We start from the raw sequence: 20,274 nt of genomic DNA, 5'->3' as shown, positions 1-20,274 counted from the left end.
CTTGGGGTTCCATCGAACCCAGGTTATTCAAAACAAATGAAAGAACTTATTATTTTTTTTACAAAAATTTTAATAATATTAGTATAAAACCACTCACCGAGATTTTTATGTCTACCGGTTTCGGTGTTAGACATTTTGTGTAGTTTTAAGTTTGTAAATGGTGCTATGGTGCTGAAGGGTGGTATTGTTGGCATACTGTGGTAGTGATTGTCCTGACGAAGAGACGGGTACGTCTCGAAACCGGTAGACATAAAAATCTCGTAAGTGGTTATATACTTATATTATTAACATTTTTGTAAAAAACTTGTAAGTTAAAATGACTAACCACAAAGTGAGTGCTTTAAATATGAATAATATTGAAAGAAATTTGCGATAGACCTTTATTTTCACCTGTCGCTAGTGGTCCGCCGGCGTACAAAATAATTGCCCGAAATGTGTTAATGTATCTTCCTTGTAGGGCCCACAGACTTGTCGATGAAGACTTCCTCGCCCCTGTCCGCCTTCCCGGCGCTGTCCTCCGCGACGGCCGCGTCCGCGCTGGGCCTGGCGCCCTCGCACGCGGCCAGCAAGCCGCTGCTGCTGTCGCACAAGCTGAGCGCGGCCGAGATGGCCGCCGTGCGCCAGCTCATCACGGGCTACCGGGAGTCCGCCGCCTTCCTGCTGCGCTCCGCCGACGAGCTGGAGACGCTGCTGCTGCAGCAGCCGTGAGGATCGCTCCGACGCACTTGTGCGACCTTCCTTTAGAGGAATAAGGACCTCCCTTAGGGAATGAAGAAACGATACTTACCAGACCTGTGGAATGAGCTGTCGATGCGATCGGCTTATTATTGTGACATTTAATGCTTATTTTATAAAGTGAAATCCCAGGACAAGGATAAAGAAGTTGGTTACCTACAAATGTTAGGGTGATATTTCTCTGCCAGAGCTCTTCTTTTTCAAACCCTCATCCGCACCCAATACATAGGGTACATAGGGCACTGCATCATATGATTCTTGAACGTGGTGCTTTTTTTTAATGTTGGACATAAACACTGCATTTATTATAAACTTCTGGTACCAGTCCAGGGTAATATTGAATAAATATTGGAGTGAAAAATCTCTATTTAAAATATTTATTTTGACCCGAAATGGAACATGGATCTGGTATCGAACCCGGGACCTCCGGCACAGTAGCCGAACGTGCTAACCAACACGCTGTGGAGAGGTGGACAGCATAAGTGAATTGAATCCTGGGTTGATACTATCCTTCAATGAATTTAGTTTAAATTGATTTTGTTTTGCGTTAGCCGAGAAAGATCACCAGAACATTTGTTGGCGAATGAATTTTACCTGGGTGAGGATGTTTTCATGTGAATATGTTCAAAATTGTATAATTTTTATATGGTTTTCCAAAGTTTAGCGGTAAAAAGAGGTAGCGTGAAAAAGCGCGTATTTAAAGTGTATTCATAGTACAAGTGGAATTATGTTAAGTCTCGGTGTTAATACTATTCAGTCAACATTCCGGATTACGTACTAGTAAAGTGACATACTCTAAGTATGACTTTAGGTTTAAATTCTTTATAATATAAAGCTTATAGATATATTGTAAATCTGTGCGATTTTTACAGTCCGCGAGTCAAACTAAATACTTATTTATATTTACTTCAAATGGATGACTTAAATCATTTGTAATTTTGTACTTATCGGTAAATCTAAGAACGCATTAGATTTTAAAGAGTAAACATAGATCTAAATTTACCTTGTTATCTTTGCAATTGTTTTAACCTTATACTGCACTCGCTTTAAATACTCAATACTGGTGCAATTCTGCACTATTCTGTAAATGCCAAGGTATATGGTACATTTGACTCCGCCTTTCTACTCAAAATTCATGCAAACGTGGTGCTGTTTTACGGCCGTAGCTATTTTAAAAGACAGATTCTGATAGTGGTAAAAATGTTTTTATGATTTATGTAAAATTTACATATTCTTTTTTAACATTATTGTAAAACTTTTAAAAACATACTATGAGATATGTTTAATTTATCTTAAAAATGCCATTATTAGATGTCCAAATCCATATTTATTTGCAGTTATTAACCAACCAGCAAATTATGACCCTTATCTGCACACAATGGTGCATAGGGCACTTAGTCGAGGCAGTGATTTCTTGATCACTGATTTCATGAAGGCAAGGTGATCAGTCCCCATCAGGGTGTTATTAAATTAATATAAGAGTAAAAAAACTGTTATTTATTACAGAATATTTATTTAGACCTCCCTAGAAATCAAACTCGGGACCTCCAGCATGGTAGCCAAATGCTGACAAGACATAACAAGAAATCATGCAGCTTTGGTAATTTTCACTAAGTAAATTATATACTGGGTAGGTACCATTCTTTAATTGATTTGATTTTAATTGCCATGTCTATGTATGACATTCAAATGGTTTTGGTGCAGTTTAAGGTTAGGTTAGGTGCGAAGTAGCGCCATTATTTGTCGATCTCGTATTTTTTTTCATTTAATATTTTGGAAATTAGCTGTAAAAACAAACAAAACAAAATGTGATGTATTTATTATAATGTTTATATAAAAGATTGAGTGTAAATTGAAACCAAAATTCCATTAGAGATTTTAACTGTTTAGGTGGAAGGATTCTGGCAAAGTAAGCTGCCATATTATAGCGATGTATAGCGCTACGGAATGCGGTACTTCTCGCTGAGTATCTGTGTTCTCGTGCTTTATTTAGGCGGTGAACTTATATTGCATTGTAAATTATCCCATTTAGTTAAGGGGCGGTGAAAATACATAGTTTAACTACAAATTAAAAGTGACGATTTGACATATTTGGTATTTTTATAATAATTTCGAATTTAGTAGGCTTAAGGTTTTGAATATATATGTAGTGAAAATTGTATATTGTAGGGCTGGATAGGAACTCTTACTATAATCAATGCAACAACCGACCGGTTTTACTGTCACATTCACAATGTGCCTAGACAAAATCCAACTTTTACTTCAATGAAGTCTGTACCAGAATCAAAGAATCATATGCAATCGTAAGAAAGTGTGTAGAAAATGAGGTGTTAACTTGCAAAATATGACTTATTCCATTTCAAACTATTATCGGGAAGCTGTAAAAATGTATTTTGTGGCAACCATGTTTAATTTTATTAACATAATTTTAAAATACATATTCCCCGCACTATTTATTATTGGTCATCTATTACCAGATTTTTGGTCTTAATTTGCCCATATTTTTAATACATGAGATAAATACATTATTTCATAAGGTGAGATTAGGTATGCAAAAATCACAAGTAGCCCAACCTAAACATTTCAACTGCATTGTATGTAATTCTTTGATCTGAAGTTCGGATATAACAACTGCAAAATCTCGTTTATTTATTAATTAAAAGCCATTGATTGGTAATGCTTAGTTATAAGTACCATCTGTTAACTCGTTTCCGAGTTAGGTCTATCTATTTGTAAAAAATTTGAGTGTTTTATAAAATTATGTTTACAATAATTTTGCCTCGTTACCCAATTGACAGATTTGAGCGTTTTAGGTGTAGGAAGATATTATTCTCACTTCTCTGAGAATTTTGATCTCTTGTGAATATTGAAGAGAATTTCACTAATCCATTTTCCTCATCGTGTGTCTTTTGGAATTCTTTCTCTGTTGAAATTTCGAAGATTTAAAAAGTATTTAGCGGATAATTCAACGTATTTGATGTTGAACAATTGACGATGTTGATTTTCGATCAAATTTTGTTTTTTTAACCGATAGATGTTACATGTCCAATGGACGATATATTATTAGAAAAAATAAAACATTTTGTATGTGTATTTTATTGTCTGTCGAATACATATCGCTCACTCCTTTCAAGAACGTCATAAATCAAAAAACTTGATTTTTCAGGAGAACGTTTTTAAAGTTTAAAAATATTATACAATGTATTAAAAATAAATATCAAGCCACTTATTGAACTTTTTACCTTTTGTAAAACCTGAAGGTTGTTTCTCCATTTGAAAAATATTTAGTATATTTTAAAAAATAATTAAACAAGACCTTTTCTTCAAAATGCAAAAACAACACTTTCTGCCCTGTAGCGGGTAAATATTAAGTTTAAAATATGCCGCTTTTGCTGGGATAAAGTACATTTTCTGGGCATTCCGAAAACATGCACAACTGAAAATTGACGATTTTTGTTTTATGACGTTCTTGAAAGGAGTGAGCGATATATGCTCATTTTAATTTAGCATCAAATAATTCCATTGTTTATAAAGGATATGTGAGGTTTGTTTACAGAAGTAGCCACTGGTAATTTTTACACAAGTACAGAAAGGTGCATAGTAATAGTTCTGTTTGTACTTTGAAATGTTACTTTTCGTGTATCCACACAATGTACTTTTTTATACTGTCTTTTCAAATCGCTCAATACTTTTAACAGCTGATTTATGTTTATTTAATTTTCTTTTGATTTGCAAAAATAGACTAAATGTACATCGCTGTACATGGAAAAATATGAGGGCAGATTAAAAATATTGGTATATAGTCCACTGGATCTAAGGGTCCGGTCAAGTCCACAAATTCAAATCCTTGAAACATCAACTTAACTCTTCAAATTGTGCTGCTTATTACAATTCTATGATGTTGCGAACTAATACAAGCATTTCTTCTACTTATTACAAATTAGAAACATGGTCAACTGTCAAAATTAGTTTGGTTTTAGTAACGCTACTTTTAAACATAGATCAACCAAATTTTGACATATTGGATTTTCTTTTAGCTCGAAACTTGGAATTATTTGAGTTATTTGAGTGTCCTTACGATAGCAATTTTATTTATCATTCAAATAGATCATTTTACATCTATGGTCATATTTTATTTTTTTTATTTTTTTTTATAACCCTTATCCGCACCTAATGGTGCATAGGGCACTGTATCAAATTGACGCAGTGTTATCTTGATCATTACTTACATGAAGGCAAGGTGATCACTCTTGCGCTTCAGGAACCAGTCCAGGGTAATATTAAATAAATATTACAGTGTTAAATCACTAATATTTATTTTCACCTCCCCCCTGGGAATCGAACCCGGGACCTCCAGCACGGTAGCTAAACACGCTGACCATTACACCACGGAGGCGGACATGGTCATATACCATACTTAAAAAACCCCATTCTGCCATGATAATAATAATAATTTAGTTTGAACATTAGGGCATTATAACTTATTTTCTGTCAAATTGGACATTTCTTGTTTAATATTGTATTATGAAACAAAGATATTTAAAACAATTATAGTAATCTCCCAGTTTTTGAGAGTGGCGTGATAACCCAGAAAAATACCTTACCAAAATTCAAAATCGAGTTGCTGACGCCAAAGTAAAGCTATATTCTAAAATAACAAAGACGTTTTAAAACCATCTTAAGTATAAGTAACTTAAAAAACGGAGATGAAATTTCAACAACATTCAACATCCGTTGTTTTTACAAAATGCTTGTAGAAACTCCTTTAGCGGTGGAAAAATCTAATTTTGTGACTAACATCCTCATTTGTACTTCACAGAGTATAGTTTAATATTTTATTTAACAAATATTTACCCCAATAATTTTGAGATAACATTGTTTTTTTTTTACAAGATTGTGCTTCGATTCTACTTTAAACTCATTATTAATACAATGGAGTCATTTTCAAGTGTTCTATGTATAAATATAACATAGTGTTTCGATGCATTCTGTATCATTTTCTACAGTGTTTGAGAAGAAATAGTGGTATTTACCAGGTAAAACTTAAATTTAAAATCATATATTTATTTGGACTTTCCTGGGAATCAACCCGGGGCTTTAAGTACAGTAGTCAAACCCGTTAACCACTGCATTACAGAAGTGGATAATGAATCATTCAATGCTTGTAAAAAATTATATTATTTTATAAAGACAATAGACATATTTGATATTTATTGTAAAATGGAAAAAATAACTGCTTCGCTCCTGGATTCTAACTTAACTAAGTAGGTGCACACCAGTAATATTACCATGCCCCAATTGGGGCCTGCCCTTCTGGCACGCAAACTGACTCCATTGTAATAATCCCATTTTCTAAGGTAAAACTAAAACAAATCAAAATTGAGCCAACACGCATTGATTGGTGTTCAAAATGTGTATAAACTTGTTTGTATGTAAATATGTGTGTTAGTTGGTCTTTATTTGGTTTGATGTTAGCGATGTGAAGATGTTTATGTTGGAGGGGGTGGATGGATCAGTTGGAAGAGGAAATCTGTGCTTTATCCATAACAAAGAGAGTTTATAATAATTATATTTGGAAGAAAAATTACTAAAATTTGTAAAAAAACACTCTGGAGAGATTTAACTATATGAAAATATATTTGTTAAGATGAAAATCAATGTGAATTATGATGTAAAGTAAGGGGAAAACTACAAATTTATTATAATATATTTGAATGTAATGCAAACTGTGTTTTATTTTATCCAGCTATTATCACATTCAACAATCTCTTTATCATTCACCAGTCACTTCGTATTTTATACTAAATATATTATCACATTGACTCATAGGACTGCCACTCTGCTGTTCAACCTGTAAAGAAAATGATTTTGACTTTTTTTTGAAATCTAAACAAAGATGAAGAAGAATTGAAAGTCTGGGTATTCACAGGGCTTATGTCCTGTCATAGGACGGTTAAGTGATCACACCATTATATCCATGATTGACAACCAAACTACAGAAATTTTTGGAACTCTATACATATATGATTCATTCGTCGCTCAATCAATTTCATGACACATATGAGTTCGTAACAGCCATCGATGTTGGATTGAGAAAGCTTTTATTTCTTATTCTTCTTCAAACCCTTATCCGCACCCCAATGGTGCATAGGGCACTGCATCATATAAATGCAGTGTTATCTTGATCGTTAACACATGAAGGAAAGGTGATCAGCCCTCCGCTTCAGGTACCAGTCCAAATTTAGCTTTTATTTAGCAAAGACCAAAGTATTTAACCTTAAACTGTCCAGGAGTATGGCCGTACATAGTCACCCAAACAAAACTTTCCTCAAAGAAGTATGGGCGAAAGATACATCCACCATTTGTCGAATGAGGATGGGGCATTGCTGTACGAGAGAGTGTCTTTGACTCCCCCATTTGCGAATGTCGTTGAGAAGAAGAAGACCTCAGCCAAATATTCCTTGTTTGCCCAAGAAATGACCAAATGCCAACATTTTTTTAAAACTCTGGCCCCGCTTATTCCCCTCCGTACAAATACCCAACCCAATTATATACAATATTTTAGTTTTTTTTTTTTTTTTAATTGAACAGAATCAATTTATAGTGTAATAATAAGTTAATTATTATTTATAATTAAAAAATATTATTTAATTAACTTGATAGGGCAAAAGCAATATATTCTATATGCAACGCCATTAGTTATTAAAAAAAAAAGGAGTATGGGCGCACATGATCCACGATCGGCCACGCTCGGTTAAAGCCCGGTGACATTTATCTGTACAATGGCACTTTTACTGCCATCTGTGTCTGTATTTAAACACAAAGATTACATTTCGATTATTTTTCTGTTTCACTTATAACGTTTGAATTAAAACAATGTTTGTCATCGTAATGACGCTGTCAAAGAAAATCCATGAAATAAAACATGGATAATTTTTATATAAACCATATTTAAAAAAAAAAATTATATACTTATGTAACTCTATAATCCAGCTTGACTAAGTGGTGGGTGCAATACTTAGTCAGCCATATATGTTTTACAACATTTTTTTATACAATGAAATTAAAAATAATAAACAAATAAGAAAGTGAAAGAAAAAATAAAAATAATAATAAATTTGAAGAGATATAGATGAAAATCTATATATATATATATATATATATATATATTTTTTTTTTTTTTTTTTTATTCTTTCTATATATATATATATATATATAGACGATATAAGAAAGGAATGTAAGGCTGAACGAGGAATAATTGAAAAGATTAGGAAGAGTTCTTTGCGGTGGTATGGACATGTGGAGCGAATGGATAGCGAGAGAATGACTAAGAAAATATATGTGGCGAATGTGAGAGGGAAAACAGAACGTGGACGACCGAAAAAGACTTGGCACGATCAGATCAATCAGAACCTAAAATCTGGCGGTGTCAAAAGTCTGCGTAATCGGAGGGCATGTCTAGTGTATTGATGTGAAGGAGGCGAGGAGTGTATGTCAGGACAGAAGAGTGTGGCGTTCCATTCTCTCTGCCTACCCCTGCGGAGAAACGGCGTGATGGTAGTAGTAGTAGTAGTAGTAGTAGAAAAAAAACTCACCCCCTTAGATACAGTTTTTTTCCTCAGAAACTCACTCCCAGACAGGTTAACATATCGCTCACTCCTTTCAAGAACGTCATAAATCAAAAATTGTCAATTTCTAGTTGTGCATGTTTTCGGAATGCCCAGAAAATGTACTATATCCCAGAAAAAGAGGCATATTTTTAACTTAATATTTACCCGCTACAGGGCAGAAAGTGATGTTTTTGCATTTTGAAGAAAAGGTATGGTTTTATTATTTTTTTTAAATAAACTAAATATTTTTCAAATGAAGAAAAAACCTTCAGGTTTTACCTACATAGATCTGTTGCACAATAAAAATTTCAGTAATGGCTTGATATTTATTTTTAATACATTGTATTATATTTTTAAACTTTAAAAACGTTCTCCTGAAAAATCAAGTTTTTTTAATTATGACGTTCTTGAAAGGAGTGAGCGATATCTTCGGCTTCTTTGAATAAAATATTCAATCTAAAAGCGTTCACCTGAGAAACAAAAGGTTACAAAATATATTACGAAGTTCGGCAGCGCATCAGAGACGGAACCAAGTGAAAAAAAACACAGAAGTATTTATATCATTTTATTTGCATAAATATTAAACAAAAATTGTTTATAGTACAAAAATATAACAAAACAACAGAATGTAAAAAAAAACAGCAAACGTAAACTTGGTACTTCCTTCTATAATTTAACACTTATAACAAGAAATACAAACCACTCGTATTTTTAACAAATGAACTATAAATAATAATGCCCAGATAAAAAGAATAAATTAAAATATATAATTTAAATCAACAAAATTATATGGAAATTTCACCACGGATTTGGAATATATACACTACATACAATGGAACGAAAATATTAATTTTTTAAAATTAGATTTGTTCATAATTTGACAGACGTACAAAGACAGATAATACACAAATTTACATCAATATTTTCAATGGCGGGCGAAATTTCATAATTCGAGTTTTACAATATATTTACAAAGTATATAAACTATGTCTTTTATTAACCTTTCGGAGAGTATGGAGGATGCATAATTAGAGGACTGTTTAATTTATTGAAAAATAGGACTCATAGTGGCATCTGTGGACCGCTTTGGGTAGTTTCACGTCTTAAAACATTGTTTGCGGGAAACGCTTAAAAGCGTCAATTACATATTGTCGGTAGAGAGCGGGAGACGCTTATAAGCGTTCTATTTGCTTACTTTAGGTAGAGCGCGAGAGACGCCGATAAACATCGTACAGATGGGAATTGGGTGCTGCGGTTACTTGTGATTAGTATACTGAGGGTCGGGCGGCAGACTGTCAGAGTATAATTAGGGTCGGGTTTGATGCAAAAACCGCACGATAACAATGTGTTAAATTTAAGTAGAGTTAACATGTTGACCGTCACGGCAATTTTCAGAATTTCGGTTTAAACAGCCAATTTCATTTTTTTCAAACTCTTATCTGCACCACAATAGTGCATAGGGCACTGCATCATATAAACGCAGTGTTATCTTGATCGTTAACACATGAAGGAAAGGTGATCAGCCCTCCGCTTCAGGTACCAGTCCAGGGTAATATTTAATAAATATTAGAGTGAAAAAATCACATATATTTATTCGACCCCCCCCCTGGGAATCGAACCCGGGAACTCCAGTACGGTAGCCGAGCATGCTGACCGTTACACTACATATATATATAAAACCCTTATCCGCACCCCAATGGTGCATAGGGCACTGCGTCATATAAACGCAGTGTTATCTTGATCGTTTACGCATGAAGGAAAGGTGATCAGCCCTCCGCTTCAGGTACCAGTCCAGGGTAATATTGAATAAATATAACAGTGAAAAAATCACTTATATTTATTTTACCCCCCTTGGGAATCGAACCCGGGACCTACAGAACGGTAGCCGAGCGTGCTGACCATTACACTACAGAGGCGGCTACCATTACATTACAGAGCAATTTCATTTAATCATATTATATTATTAAAGACTCTAATTATAGTACATATATGATTAAATTTTCTGTTCATGTAAGCCAGCATCGATGTTGTGTTCTCTTCTCATGTACCACCTATCCATATTAGCACTGCTATACTATTCTAGGAATTGGATGGTAGCTGCGGGAATATGACAAGTAAACACAGTAGGAGATAACTCCTAGTCGGCGTCCTAGCAAAAAACGCAATCCTAGAGTTATCTCCTAGTTGGCAGTCAACGTGTTAAACAATATTGTATGAAAAAGACAAAAATTGAAACAGAATACTCATACAGTTTGGTTTGTAAGAAGTCCCTCACCGACAGGTTAATATATTAGAATTATTATTAAATTATCAGATTGCACTCAAACACTGGATTTATCACCTGGGAGCCATATACAAAAGTATATTAAATGTCTCAAAAGAGACATCTTTCTGTATTAAGGAAATATGAAAGTTTGGGCATTCACGGGGCTCGCGATCTGGCATTGACTGGCTTAAGAGATCACTTGTAACACTGTGTAACATTTGGAATTCTGCCCATTATTGGACATCAATATCGCCTCAATTCTCGGAAGTTGCATATATGCAGTATCTTAAGAACTGCCATCTGGTGACAACTTTGTGAAGTGAATAGCTTTCCATTTCCAACCATAGGAGACAGTTCTTACAAAATTATTTTTATCTATTAGAAAAAACTTTAAATATTATTTCAATTTTGATTAATGACCTTTATCTGCACCCGATGGTGCACAAGGTACTGCATTGTATAGAGGCAGTGTTATCTTGATCCTTAAATACACAAAGGAAAGGTGGCTCTTCAAACATCGATCTAGGGTAATATTAAATAAATATAAGAGTGAAAAATCACTTACCCCCCGTGGGAATTGAACCCCGGACCTTCTGCACGGTAGCCAAACACTCTGACCACTGCACTATGGGGGCAGACTTCAATTTACATACTTTTAATTTGACCTGAATTTAGAATTTTTGTGAATTTGTGAATTTTTTAATTTTTATCTAATTGCATTCAAACATCACGCAAGCCAGCCTATGTCAGGTAGTGAGCCCTATGAACGCCCAGACTTCTAAATTGCCTTCATATACAAAAGATGCTTTGTCTTTGGTGAGACATTTAAAAAGAGGTTTCATATTTAATCAAAATTTCCTCGAGGAAAGATTGATTTAATTAAAATATAAAACCACATCGATATTACGGTGGTGATAGTTGCCAGGATCTAACTAGTACACAGTTACTGGTAGATTACATATAAAAAATGCAAGAAAATACATCACAGTTTAATATATTAATATGGTATGTATAGTATTTACAAAGGTTAGACAAAATAGGTTTTTGCTTACGGTTTTAAACATGAGCATTTTGTAAGAAGTTACCAAACATTATTTTTTTGTGTTTTTATTATTTACACAAATATTTCAATTTCATACTATTTCTGTGAGCCTAAGCGGCTCATTATTAGAAATAGGTATCAAATTGTGGTAGAGTGGGTTCGAACCGAGAAACTCTGACTTGAGAGTCCGCGACACTAACCACGGGACCACAACCCGACATTTGATTTCTTTCGCAGAAAATTTAGGCGATTCAAAGCGCGAAATTCCCAACGGACACACGGTTTTGAAGGATTAATGACGATCTAAGCAGCTTTCTAGAATAATGACTATAATACTTCATCGAGCTTCGCAAGAACGTAAACCAATACAATACAAATCACAAAATGACACAATTGCACTGTTCCATCATCTGGTTAGTCAGATTTGAGCGTCTACTCATGAGACAATCCGTGCTTAAACCCGGGACTCGTCAAGCGACAACTCATGCATTCGCGAGTGACTTATCTTGCGATAATTTGCTATTTTTGCAAAATGCACCCACTGCCTTGCGATGTGACAATTCAAGTTTGTGTCTGCGAGTGAATCGTCACATTTACATCCTCGAGTGACCTGTTACGTAGCAATTCACGTTTGGATATACGAGTGACTCGCCACATTACAATCCATGCACACACCCGCGAATGACTTGTCACGAGTTTAAGAGGTTTTATACTATATAACAATTCTTCATTCTTATACGGATTCCACTTACAAGATATTTCATGATAATTCACAATCATCCAGCCTTGGTGAGTACACATATATTTACATCAAATTTATTATCCTATATATCGTTAGTACATTTTCATTTAAATAAAAATAAAGATAAATTTAATGGTAAATAACAATTTAAGGACAAATATTGAAGACATTGGTAATGAAACAATTTGAGTAGATCAGATTTCAAAAAGCGATTAATAAAATAAAAACAGTATGGAATTTACTAAGAAATAAATCGGTGGGTTGTCGGGCCGTGGAAATATCATAGGATACCCAAACTTTGAGCGTTAACCTTCTTTTAAATTATAAATAAAACACTTGTTTTTTGCCAGCTGAGTATTATATTGTTACGACTAGTTTCGGAGGCTACAGATGCTTCCATCCATGGGTTAGAATATAAACAGTTTATATTCAAACCCGTAGACCAGTAGTTCTTAATAATGGCTAGATGGCCAATAAACAATCCCCAATAAACTTTTCAATCGGCATTTTGCCTCGCAAATTGACGAGTCCACTGACATAGCGGGAAAGCATATGTACTATTGTAGGATTTGTTTGTTTCATGAATGAAAATGAAATAGTGAATCAATTCCTGTGCTGCAAGGAACTTACCGAGCGTTCGACAGGACAAGTTATCTTTGAATCTATATCATCATCTCTCTAACCCTTATCCGCACCCCAATGGTGCATAGGGCACTGCATCATATAAACGCAGTGTTATCTTGATTGTAAACACATGAAGGAAAGGTGATCAGCCCTCCGCTTCAGGTACCAGTCCAGGGTAATATTGAATAAATATTAGAGTGAAAAAATCACTTAAATTTATTTGACCCCCCTGGGAATCGAACCCGGGACCTCCAGAACGGTAGCCGAGCGTGCTGACCATTACACTACGAAGGCGGACATATATCATCATACATCATCATATTAGAACAGTTGAAAATAGCATGGGAGTTATGTGTAGGAATTTGTACAGACGGTGCCCCAACGGTAGGTTCATTGAAAGGATTTGTGACCCTTGATAACAACAAAAAAAACTCTGTTACACACTTAGTGTCCAAAAAGTTGCCATTTGTATTAAAACCTGTACTAGACAAAGTTGTAAATATGGTAAAATACATCAAATCGAGACCTTTAAAAACATGCGTTTGTTTGTATGTTTTATTAATCTTTCATTTTGGTGTACAGTGAATTTTCCTTATGATCAAAAGCGCTCCCCGACTTCGAAAAAGTTCAGAACCACTGCCGTAGATGGAAGCATCTGTAGCTTCCGCAACTAGTCATAACAACAGAAAGGTGGAGACCGACCGGAGCATTTCGTTGTAACATAATGTCGTAACATCGCTCGCGGCGAGCATCAGCGAGCATTTGAAACTATGGATGGAGCGCTCGACTCGCTGTACTGACTGCCTGAATGCTCGCATTGTAATATGTTACGTTACGACCAAACGCTCCGGTCAGTCTTCGCCCTAGTACTAAAGTGGTAAAAAAACAAGTGTTTTATTTATAATTCAATCATGTCGTACTATAAAGTGAATGCCCAAAAAATAAACAATATAACCTGCATTCAGTTTTTAGTGTGACATCAAATTGACGATTTCCCAGGATAATCTCGCGTTAAGATCATTATAAATTAAACTACGCTATGTATGTCAAAGGACTACGGCTTGGCCTAATATTTGGCAATAATGACACCCATAAAAACACCATCGCGTCTGAACCGAGTTATTTTTATATACATTCATTCAAACCCTAATCCGCACCCCAATGGTGCATAGGGCACTGCATCATACAAAGGCAGTGTTGTATTGATCGTTAACACACGAAGGAAAGGTGATCAGCCCTCCGCTTCAGGTACCAGTTCAGGGTAATATGGAATAAATATTAAAGTGAAAAAATCACTTGTATTTATTTGACCACCCCTGGGAATCGAACCCGGGACCTCCAGAACGGTAGTCGAGCGTGCTGACCATTACACTACGGAGGCGGATTTTTATATACAATGAGAGTAATTTTTGTTTTAAATGTTTATAAAAAACATTGAAATGTATTAGAGTAAGAGAGAGGGAGAAAAGACTCGGAAGAGAAAGGTAGAATGATGGTATGATGTATGAATAATAGGGCGAGTGCTGAAGCATGCTAAGAATATTTTTAAATCTGACAAAACTGAATTGGGAGCCTATTCACCGAGGTTCTCAACTTAGAAGGAAGAAAAGTATACAAATACTACATACATAAACGCAGGGCTTTTTTTATTAAAACAAATAAGGTCCCGAAACTCACTTCATGTCATGTTTTTTACTAAAAAAATATAAATTCAAATGTCATTAAAATATTTATTACAATATTCTATCGAATATGATTATATTATCTATCGAATATATATTCTAGTCGAAATGCGATCCCTCAGACGAATGTGTGGCAAAACGATGTTTGATAGATGTTCGAATGATGAAATAAGGAAAGAATGTAAGGCTGAGATAAGCATTATCGATAAAATTAAGAAAGGTGTGTTGAGATGGTTTGGACATGTGGAGCGTATGAGTGAAGAAAGAACGGTTAAACAAATTTATGGAGCGAATGTAGTTGGAAAAAGAAGCAGAGGACGACCGAGGAAAACTTGGCACAATCAGGTATGTCAAATACTTGAAAGCGGCCGGGTCAGGAGTCGTAATAATCGTCGGGTATGTATGAGGAGATGCATGAATGTAGAAGAGGCAAAGAATGTTTGCAAAGACAGAGTGGTGTGGCGTTCGATTCTCTCTGCCTACCCCTGCGGGGAAGCGGCGTGATGGTTAGTTAGTTAGTTATATTCTATTTTATCATTTTGAAGATTTATATAAATATAGATCTTAATTACGTAAGCGCAAACATTGTTCGGTCTAATTAATTTTGATTTTTTAAAAAAAAAATTATCTGAAAAAAAAGTGCCAAAACACTGTTCTGGTGCAGTACATGGAAAAAAGCCCTGCATAAACGGATTATTAAAAATACATAAATATAGAAGTCTCGATCAACGCGATCAGATAAACCGGGATATTAGAAAATCACTGGGAAAATAGCTTCCAAAATAAAATAAAAATGCCTTGTATTAGATTTTTATGAGCAATAGTGTGAAATAAGTGTATTTATTGACTTGGCGTTTAATTTGTAGAACTCCATTTTAATTTATGTATTTATTTTAAATCAAACACAGATTTTTTGAGTCTACTAAGTTGTATTTTATTAACAAAAAACACATAAAAAATTATACTGTGACAATTGTTTCGCATTGTTAGGGCATTGACATTCGTTTGATAATGCCCTAACAAGGCGAAACAATTGTCACAATATAATTTTTTATGTGTTTTTTGTTAATAAAATACAACTTAGTAGACTCAAAAAATCTGTGTTTGATTTAAAATAAATACATAAATGAAATAAGTGTGTTTTTTGTACTTCTTTTTACATTTTTTCGCTCGTAGTTGGCATGCAACGTGTTAACCTGTCCGGGAGTGAGTTTCTGCAAACTAGGTCTTTTAAATTATTTTCACTATTTAAAATTTTTAATCATAGTCGATGCTGTAAAGAACATACAGTGGAACCTCTTATAACAAGCATAAAACATTCCAGAATCTTACTTGCTAAACAAAACATTTTTTGTCCCAACTTACAAGTTAATATGATTTTTTTTTGACATCTCATCAAAGATGAAGAAGAATATGGAAGTCTGGGCATTTACGGGGCTGACGACCGTCATAGGCTGGTTTAAGTGAACACTTTATACACGTGTAACATTCACCAATTCTACCCATTATTGACAACCACACTTCATAAATTCTTGGAAGTTGTATATATATGAACCAATTTAGAAACCTTGTTCTCGAATCACTAGAACTTCACTAGAGACATCTATTGGTGAGATGTAAAGAAGCTTTTTATTAAGCAGAAACTCTTATATTAGCATGTGAGGTCCAAATCCTGGATATCAACCACACACATGTGTGTGACACACATCGCTCACTCCTTTCAAGAACGTCATAAATCAAAAATCGTCAATTTTTAGTTGCGCATGTTTTCAGAATACCCAGAAAATGTACTATATCCCAGCAAAACCGGCATATTTTTAACATAATATTTACCCGCTACAGGGCAGAAAGTGTTGTTTTTGCATTTTGAAGAAAATGCATTGTTTAATTTTTTATTTTCATAAACTAAATGTTTTTCAAATGGAGAAATAACCTTCAGGTTTTACCTAAAAAGATCAGATACACAGTAAAAAGTTCAATAAGTGGCTTGATATTTATTTTTAATACATTGTATTATATTTTTTAACATTAAAAACGTTCTCCTGAAAAATCTAGTTTTTTGATTTATGACGTTCTTGAAAGGAGTGAGCGACATGTGTGTATTAATATGTGAGGTCCAAATCCTGGATATCAATCACACACATGTCGCTCACTCCTTTCAAGAACGTCATAAATCAAAATACTTGATTTTTCAGGAGAACGTTTTTAAAGTTTAAAAATATAATACAATGTATTAGAAAAAAATAACAAGCCACTTATTGAACGTTTTACTGTGCAACAGATCTTTTTAGGTAAAACCTGAAGGTTTGTTCTCCATTTGAAAAATATTTAGTAAATTTAAAAAAATAATTAAACAATACCTTTTCTTCAAAATTCAAAAAAACACTTTCTGCCCTGTAGCGGGTAAATATAAAGTTAAAAATATGCAACTTTTGCTGGGATATAGTACATTTTCTGGGCATTCTGAAAACATGCACAACTGAAAATCGACAATTTTTGATTTATGACGTTCTTGAAAGGAGTGAGCGATGTGTGTGACACATATGTGTGTATTAGTATGTGAGGTCCAAATCCTGGATATCAATCACACACATGTGTGTGATACAAGTTAATGTCGTGAAAAGGGTACTGGTCTCTTCTCTGTAACTCATGCGAAATGGTGCTTATTACGAAAGGTTTCACTGTATTTGCTTAAAAAATATATATTTACACCAGCAAACACGATTTGAGTACATAAAAATTTACAAAATTTTGAGCGTGTCCAAATACTTGTTGACAAAATCTGGATCATCTCCAATTACAGGAGTTATTTTCATATTATTTTTTGACGTCTCATCAAAGATGAAGAAGAATATGGAAGTCTGGGCATTTACAGGGCTGACGACCGCAAATAATTCTTCTTCATCTTTGATGAGATGTCAAAAAATAATACATAAAAATTATTCATGTTTTATTTCAAGTGTTTTCTTTGACAGCGTCATCACGATGACATCACGCAAACTTTGTTTGTTTGTTTTTTTTTAAGAGAAATATTTGTGTTTTTATTATTTTCACAAATATATCAATTTCATACTATTTCTGAGCCTGCCTAAGTGGCTTATTATTAGAAATAGGTAGCAAATTGTGGTAGAGTGGGTTTGAACCGAGAAACTCTGACTTAAGAGTCCGCGACACTAACCACGGGCTTAAGTAATATGTCGTGGGTAAACCAGAAAAATAATATGTAAAGTGTGATTTTAGTGCTTGAATACAAGCACAGATGGCAGTACAGGTGCTATTTTAGAAATAAATGTCACTGGGCTTTAGTTATAAGTGCGGGCGTTCAGATACGCCCATACCCTTTTGAGGAAAGTTTTGTCTGAACGACTTGCGCATGGTCATACTCCGGGACAGGTTAAAAACGAAATATCGGAGACAATACAACTTCAAATAAAATTAACTATAAATAAAAATTTGGTATATCTAGATCCACAGGTATATATATATATAAATTTCAAATACACGCTAAACTAAAAGTGTTATTTTTTGACATCTCAACATAGATGAAGAAGAATATGGAGGTCTGGGCATTTACGGGGCTTACGACCGTCATAGGCTGGTTTAAGCGATTCTACCCATGATTTACAAACACATTTCTCAAATTCTCGGAACTTCTGTATACATATTGTTCAAATTCAAAACATATTGCTTGAATTTCACTAGAGACATCTATGATGAGATGAAAGAAGCTTTTTATGGAGCAGAAACTCTTATTATAATAAAAGTGGTTCATTTGTGAAATTTCTTTGTTTAATTCATTTGATTTGTTTTAAAAACTGGTTGCTAGCAAATTTTATTCAAACAGCAATTGTTTTAAAGCAATCTCGTCATGCCAGATATGTAATTGAGAGAGAGAAAATTGCTAATATTTATTTTGACGCATCCTGTATCAAGCCTGGTACAAAAATAAATAAATAAATAAAATAACCTGGAAAAATGTCATCCATATTTACAAAAATTTGACTAAATCACAAAATATTATAATGAACATGGGAGAGGAGCTCTCGGCGCAGTATGCGTAACGTTAGGTGTCTAAAAACAATAACAACAGTAAAAAATAAATACAAAAACATAACTATTATAATTTAAAAAAATAAACAACATTTTGTGTGTCCAAATACTTGTTCACAAATCTGGATTATCTCCAATTATAGGAGTTATTTTTCACAGTATTTATTGACATCTCAACACAGATGAAGAAGAATATGGAAGTCACATAAAAATATAAGAGATTCTGCTCAATAAAAAAAGCTTCTCCATCTCACCAATAGATGTCTCTCGTGAAAATTCTAGTGATTCTTGTACAATGCTTCGAAATTGGATCATATATATATATAGAGCTTTCGAGAATTTTAGTAGTATGGTTGTCAATGGCAGGCGCCGTGGCGTAGTTGGGTAGACGCTTGACTGCGAAACTGGCGTCGCGGGTTTGATTCCCGCCAATTGCAAAATGAATTCAAAAAAGATTTATTTTCAATTGGTCTGGGTGTTTGTGATGTATTTTTCACGTTTACCTTCCCTATCCTTACTATCCTACCTGCAGACAAGCATCTAAAATAGACGCTTTGCGGGTTATTCCTTTAAATTAAAAAAAAAAACATGGGTATAATTGGTGAGTGTTACACGTGTGTAAAGTGATCACTTAAACCAGCCTATGACGGTCGTAAGCCCTGTAAATAAATATCCAGTCTTTCATATTCTTCTTCATCTTTGTTGAAATGTCAAAAAATAATATTTAAAAAAATATTTTAAAGATATGAAATACATTTGCATGTGATGGTACATTAATAATACTTACATCCACCCAAATCTATTTACAGCTTATTTATTTTTACACAAAAATACTTTAATATACAACGACTTAATTTGTAAATGAGTAATAAAATAAATAAATAGCATCTCCCGGCTCGCTTGACCGATCAGGCATTTTTCGACCGTCAAAACAAGCGGGAATTTGGGATATTTTATTATTTCTAACGCACTAGCAGCTCTTAGGTTAATTTACATTTCTAAAAAGAATATCCTAGTCTAGCGGTGGACGACAGAGTCCCGGTACCAACCCTGACGCGTGAAAGTGAAGCATGGAGTCGGCAGAAGAAGGATGACCACACAGAATTCGTAGCAAAATGGATGGTGGAATACAGAACAAATGCAAAGCTGAGATAAGCATTATCGATGAAATTGAGAAGGGTGCGTTGAGATTGTTCAGACATGTGGAACGAATGAGTGAAGAAAGAACGGAAAAACAAACATACGACGCGAATGTTGTTCGAAATAGAAGCGTTGGTAGATTGAGGAAAACTTGGCATGTGGTACTTTAAATACTTAGACGTGGACAGATTGTGAGTCGGAATAATCGCCAGGAATGTATGAGAATAATGTATGCAAAGACAGAGTAGTGTGGCGTTCTACTCTGTCTGCCTACCCCTGCAGCAAGCAGCATGATGGTTAGTAGGGTAATTGGTATCTTTGTCCGAGATATATTGATGCCTGTAGTAGATATTACGTGATATATTTCACTGAAAATAAATTAC

General features: G+C 34.3%; 1 protein-coding gene across 4 annotated transcripts in view; it reads left to right on the top strand.

Moving 5' to 3' along the window:
- Positions 1 to 2,983, top strand: part of LOC148309220 (nucleolar protein 4) — a 217,675-nt gene extending 214,692 nt beyond the window's left edge. For 3 of the 4 annotated variants that reach the window (XM_088260482.1, XM_088260484.1, XM_088260480.1), the window contains one exon: positions 458 to 2,983. In XM_088260482.1, the coding sequence (XP_088116608.1) occupies positions 458 to 708 (251 nt within the window). In that variant the 3' untranslated portion in view covers positions 709 to 2,983. The remainder of the gene's footprint in view (positions 1 to 457) is intronic. The other variant, XM_088260481.1, reaches the window with a different exon arrangement.
- Positions 2,984 to 20,274: the final 17,291 nt, after the last annotated feature.

This window comes from Brachycentrus maculatus, unplaced genomic scaffold (genome assembly GCF_059751285.1).
Source record: "Brachycentrus maculatus isolate JH-2025_06_01 unplaced genomic scaffold, ASM5975128v1 h1tg000136l, whole genome shotgun sequence".
Taxonomy (NCBI): domain Eukaryota; kingdom Metazoa; phylum Arthropoda; class Insecta; order Trichoptera; family Brachycentridae; genus Brachycentrus; species Brachycentrus maculatus.
The sequence above is the reverse complement of the archived record's forward strand: the minus strand, read 5'-3'. Positions and strand labels throughout refer to the sequence as shown.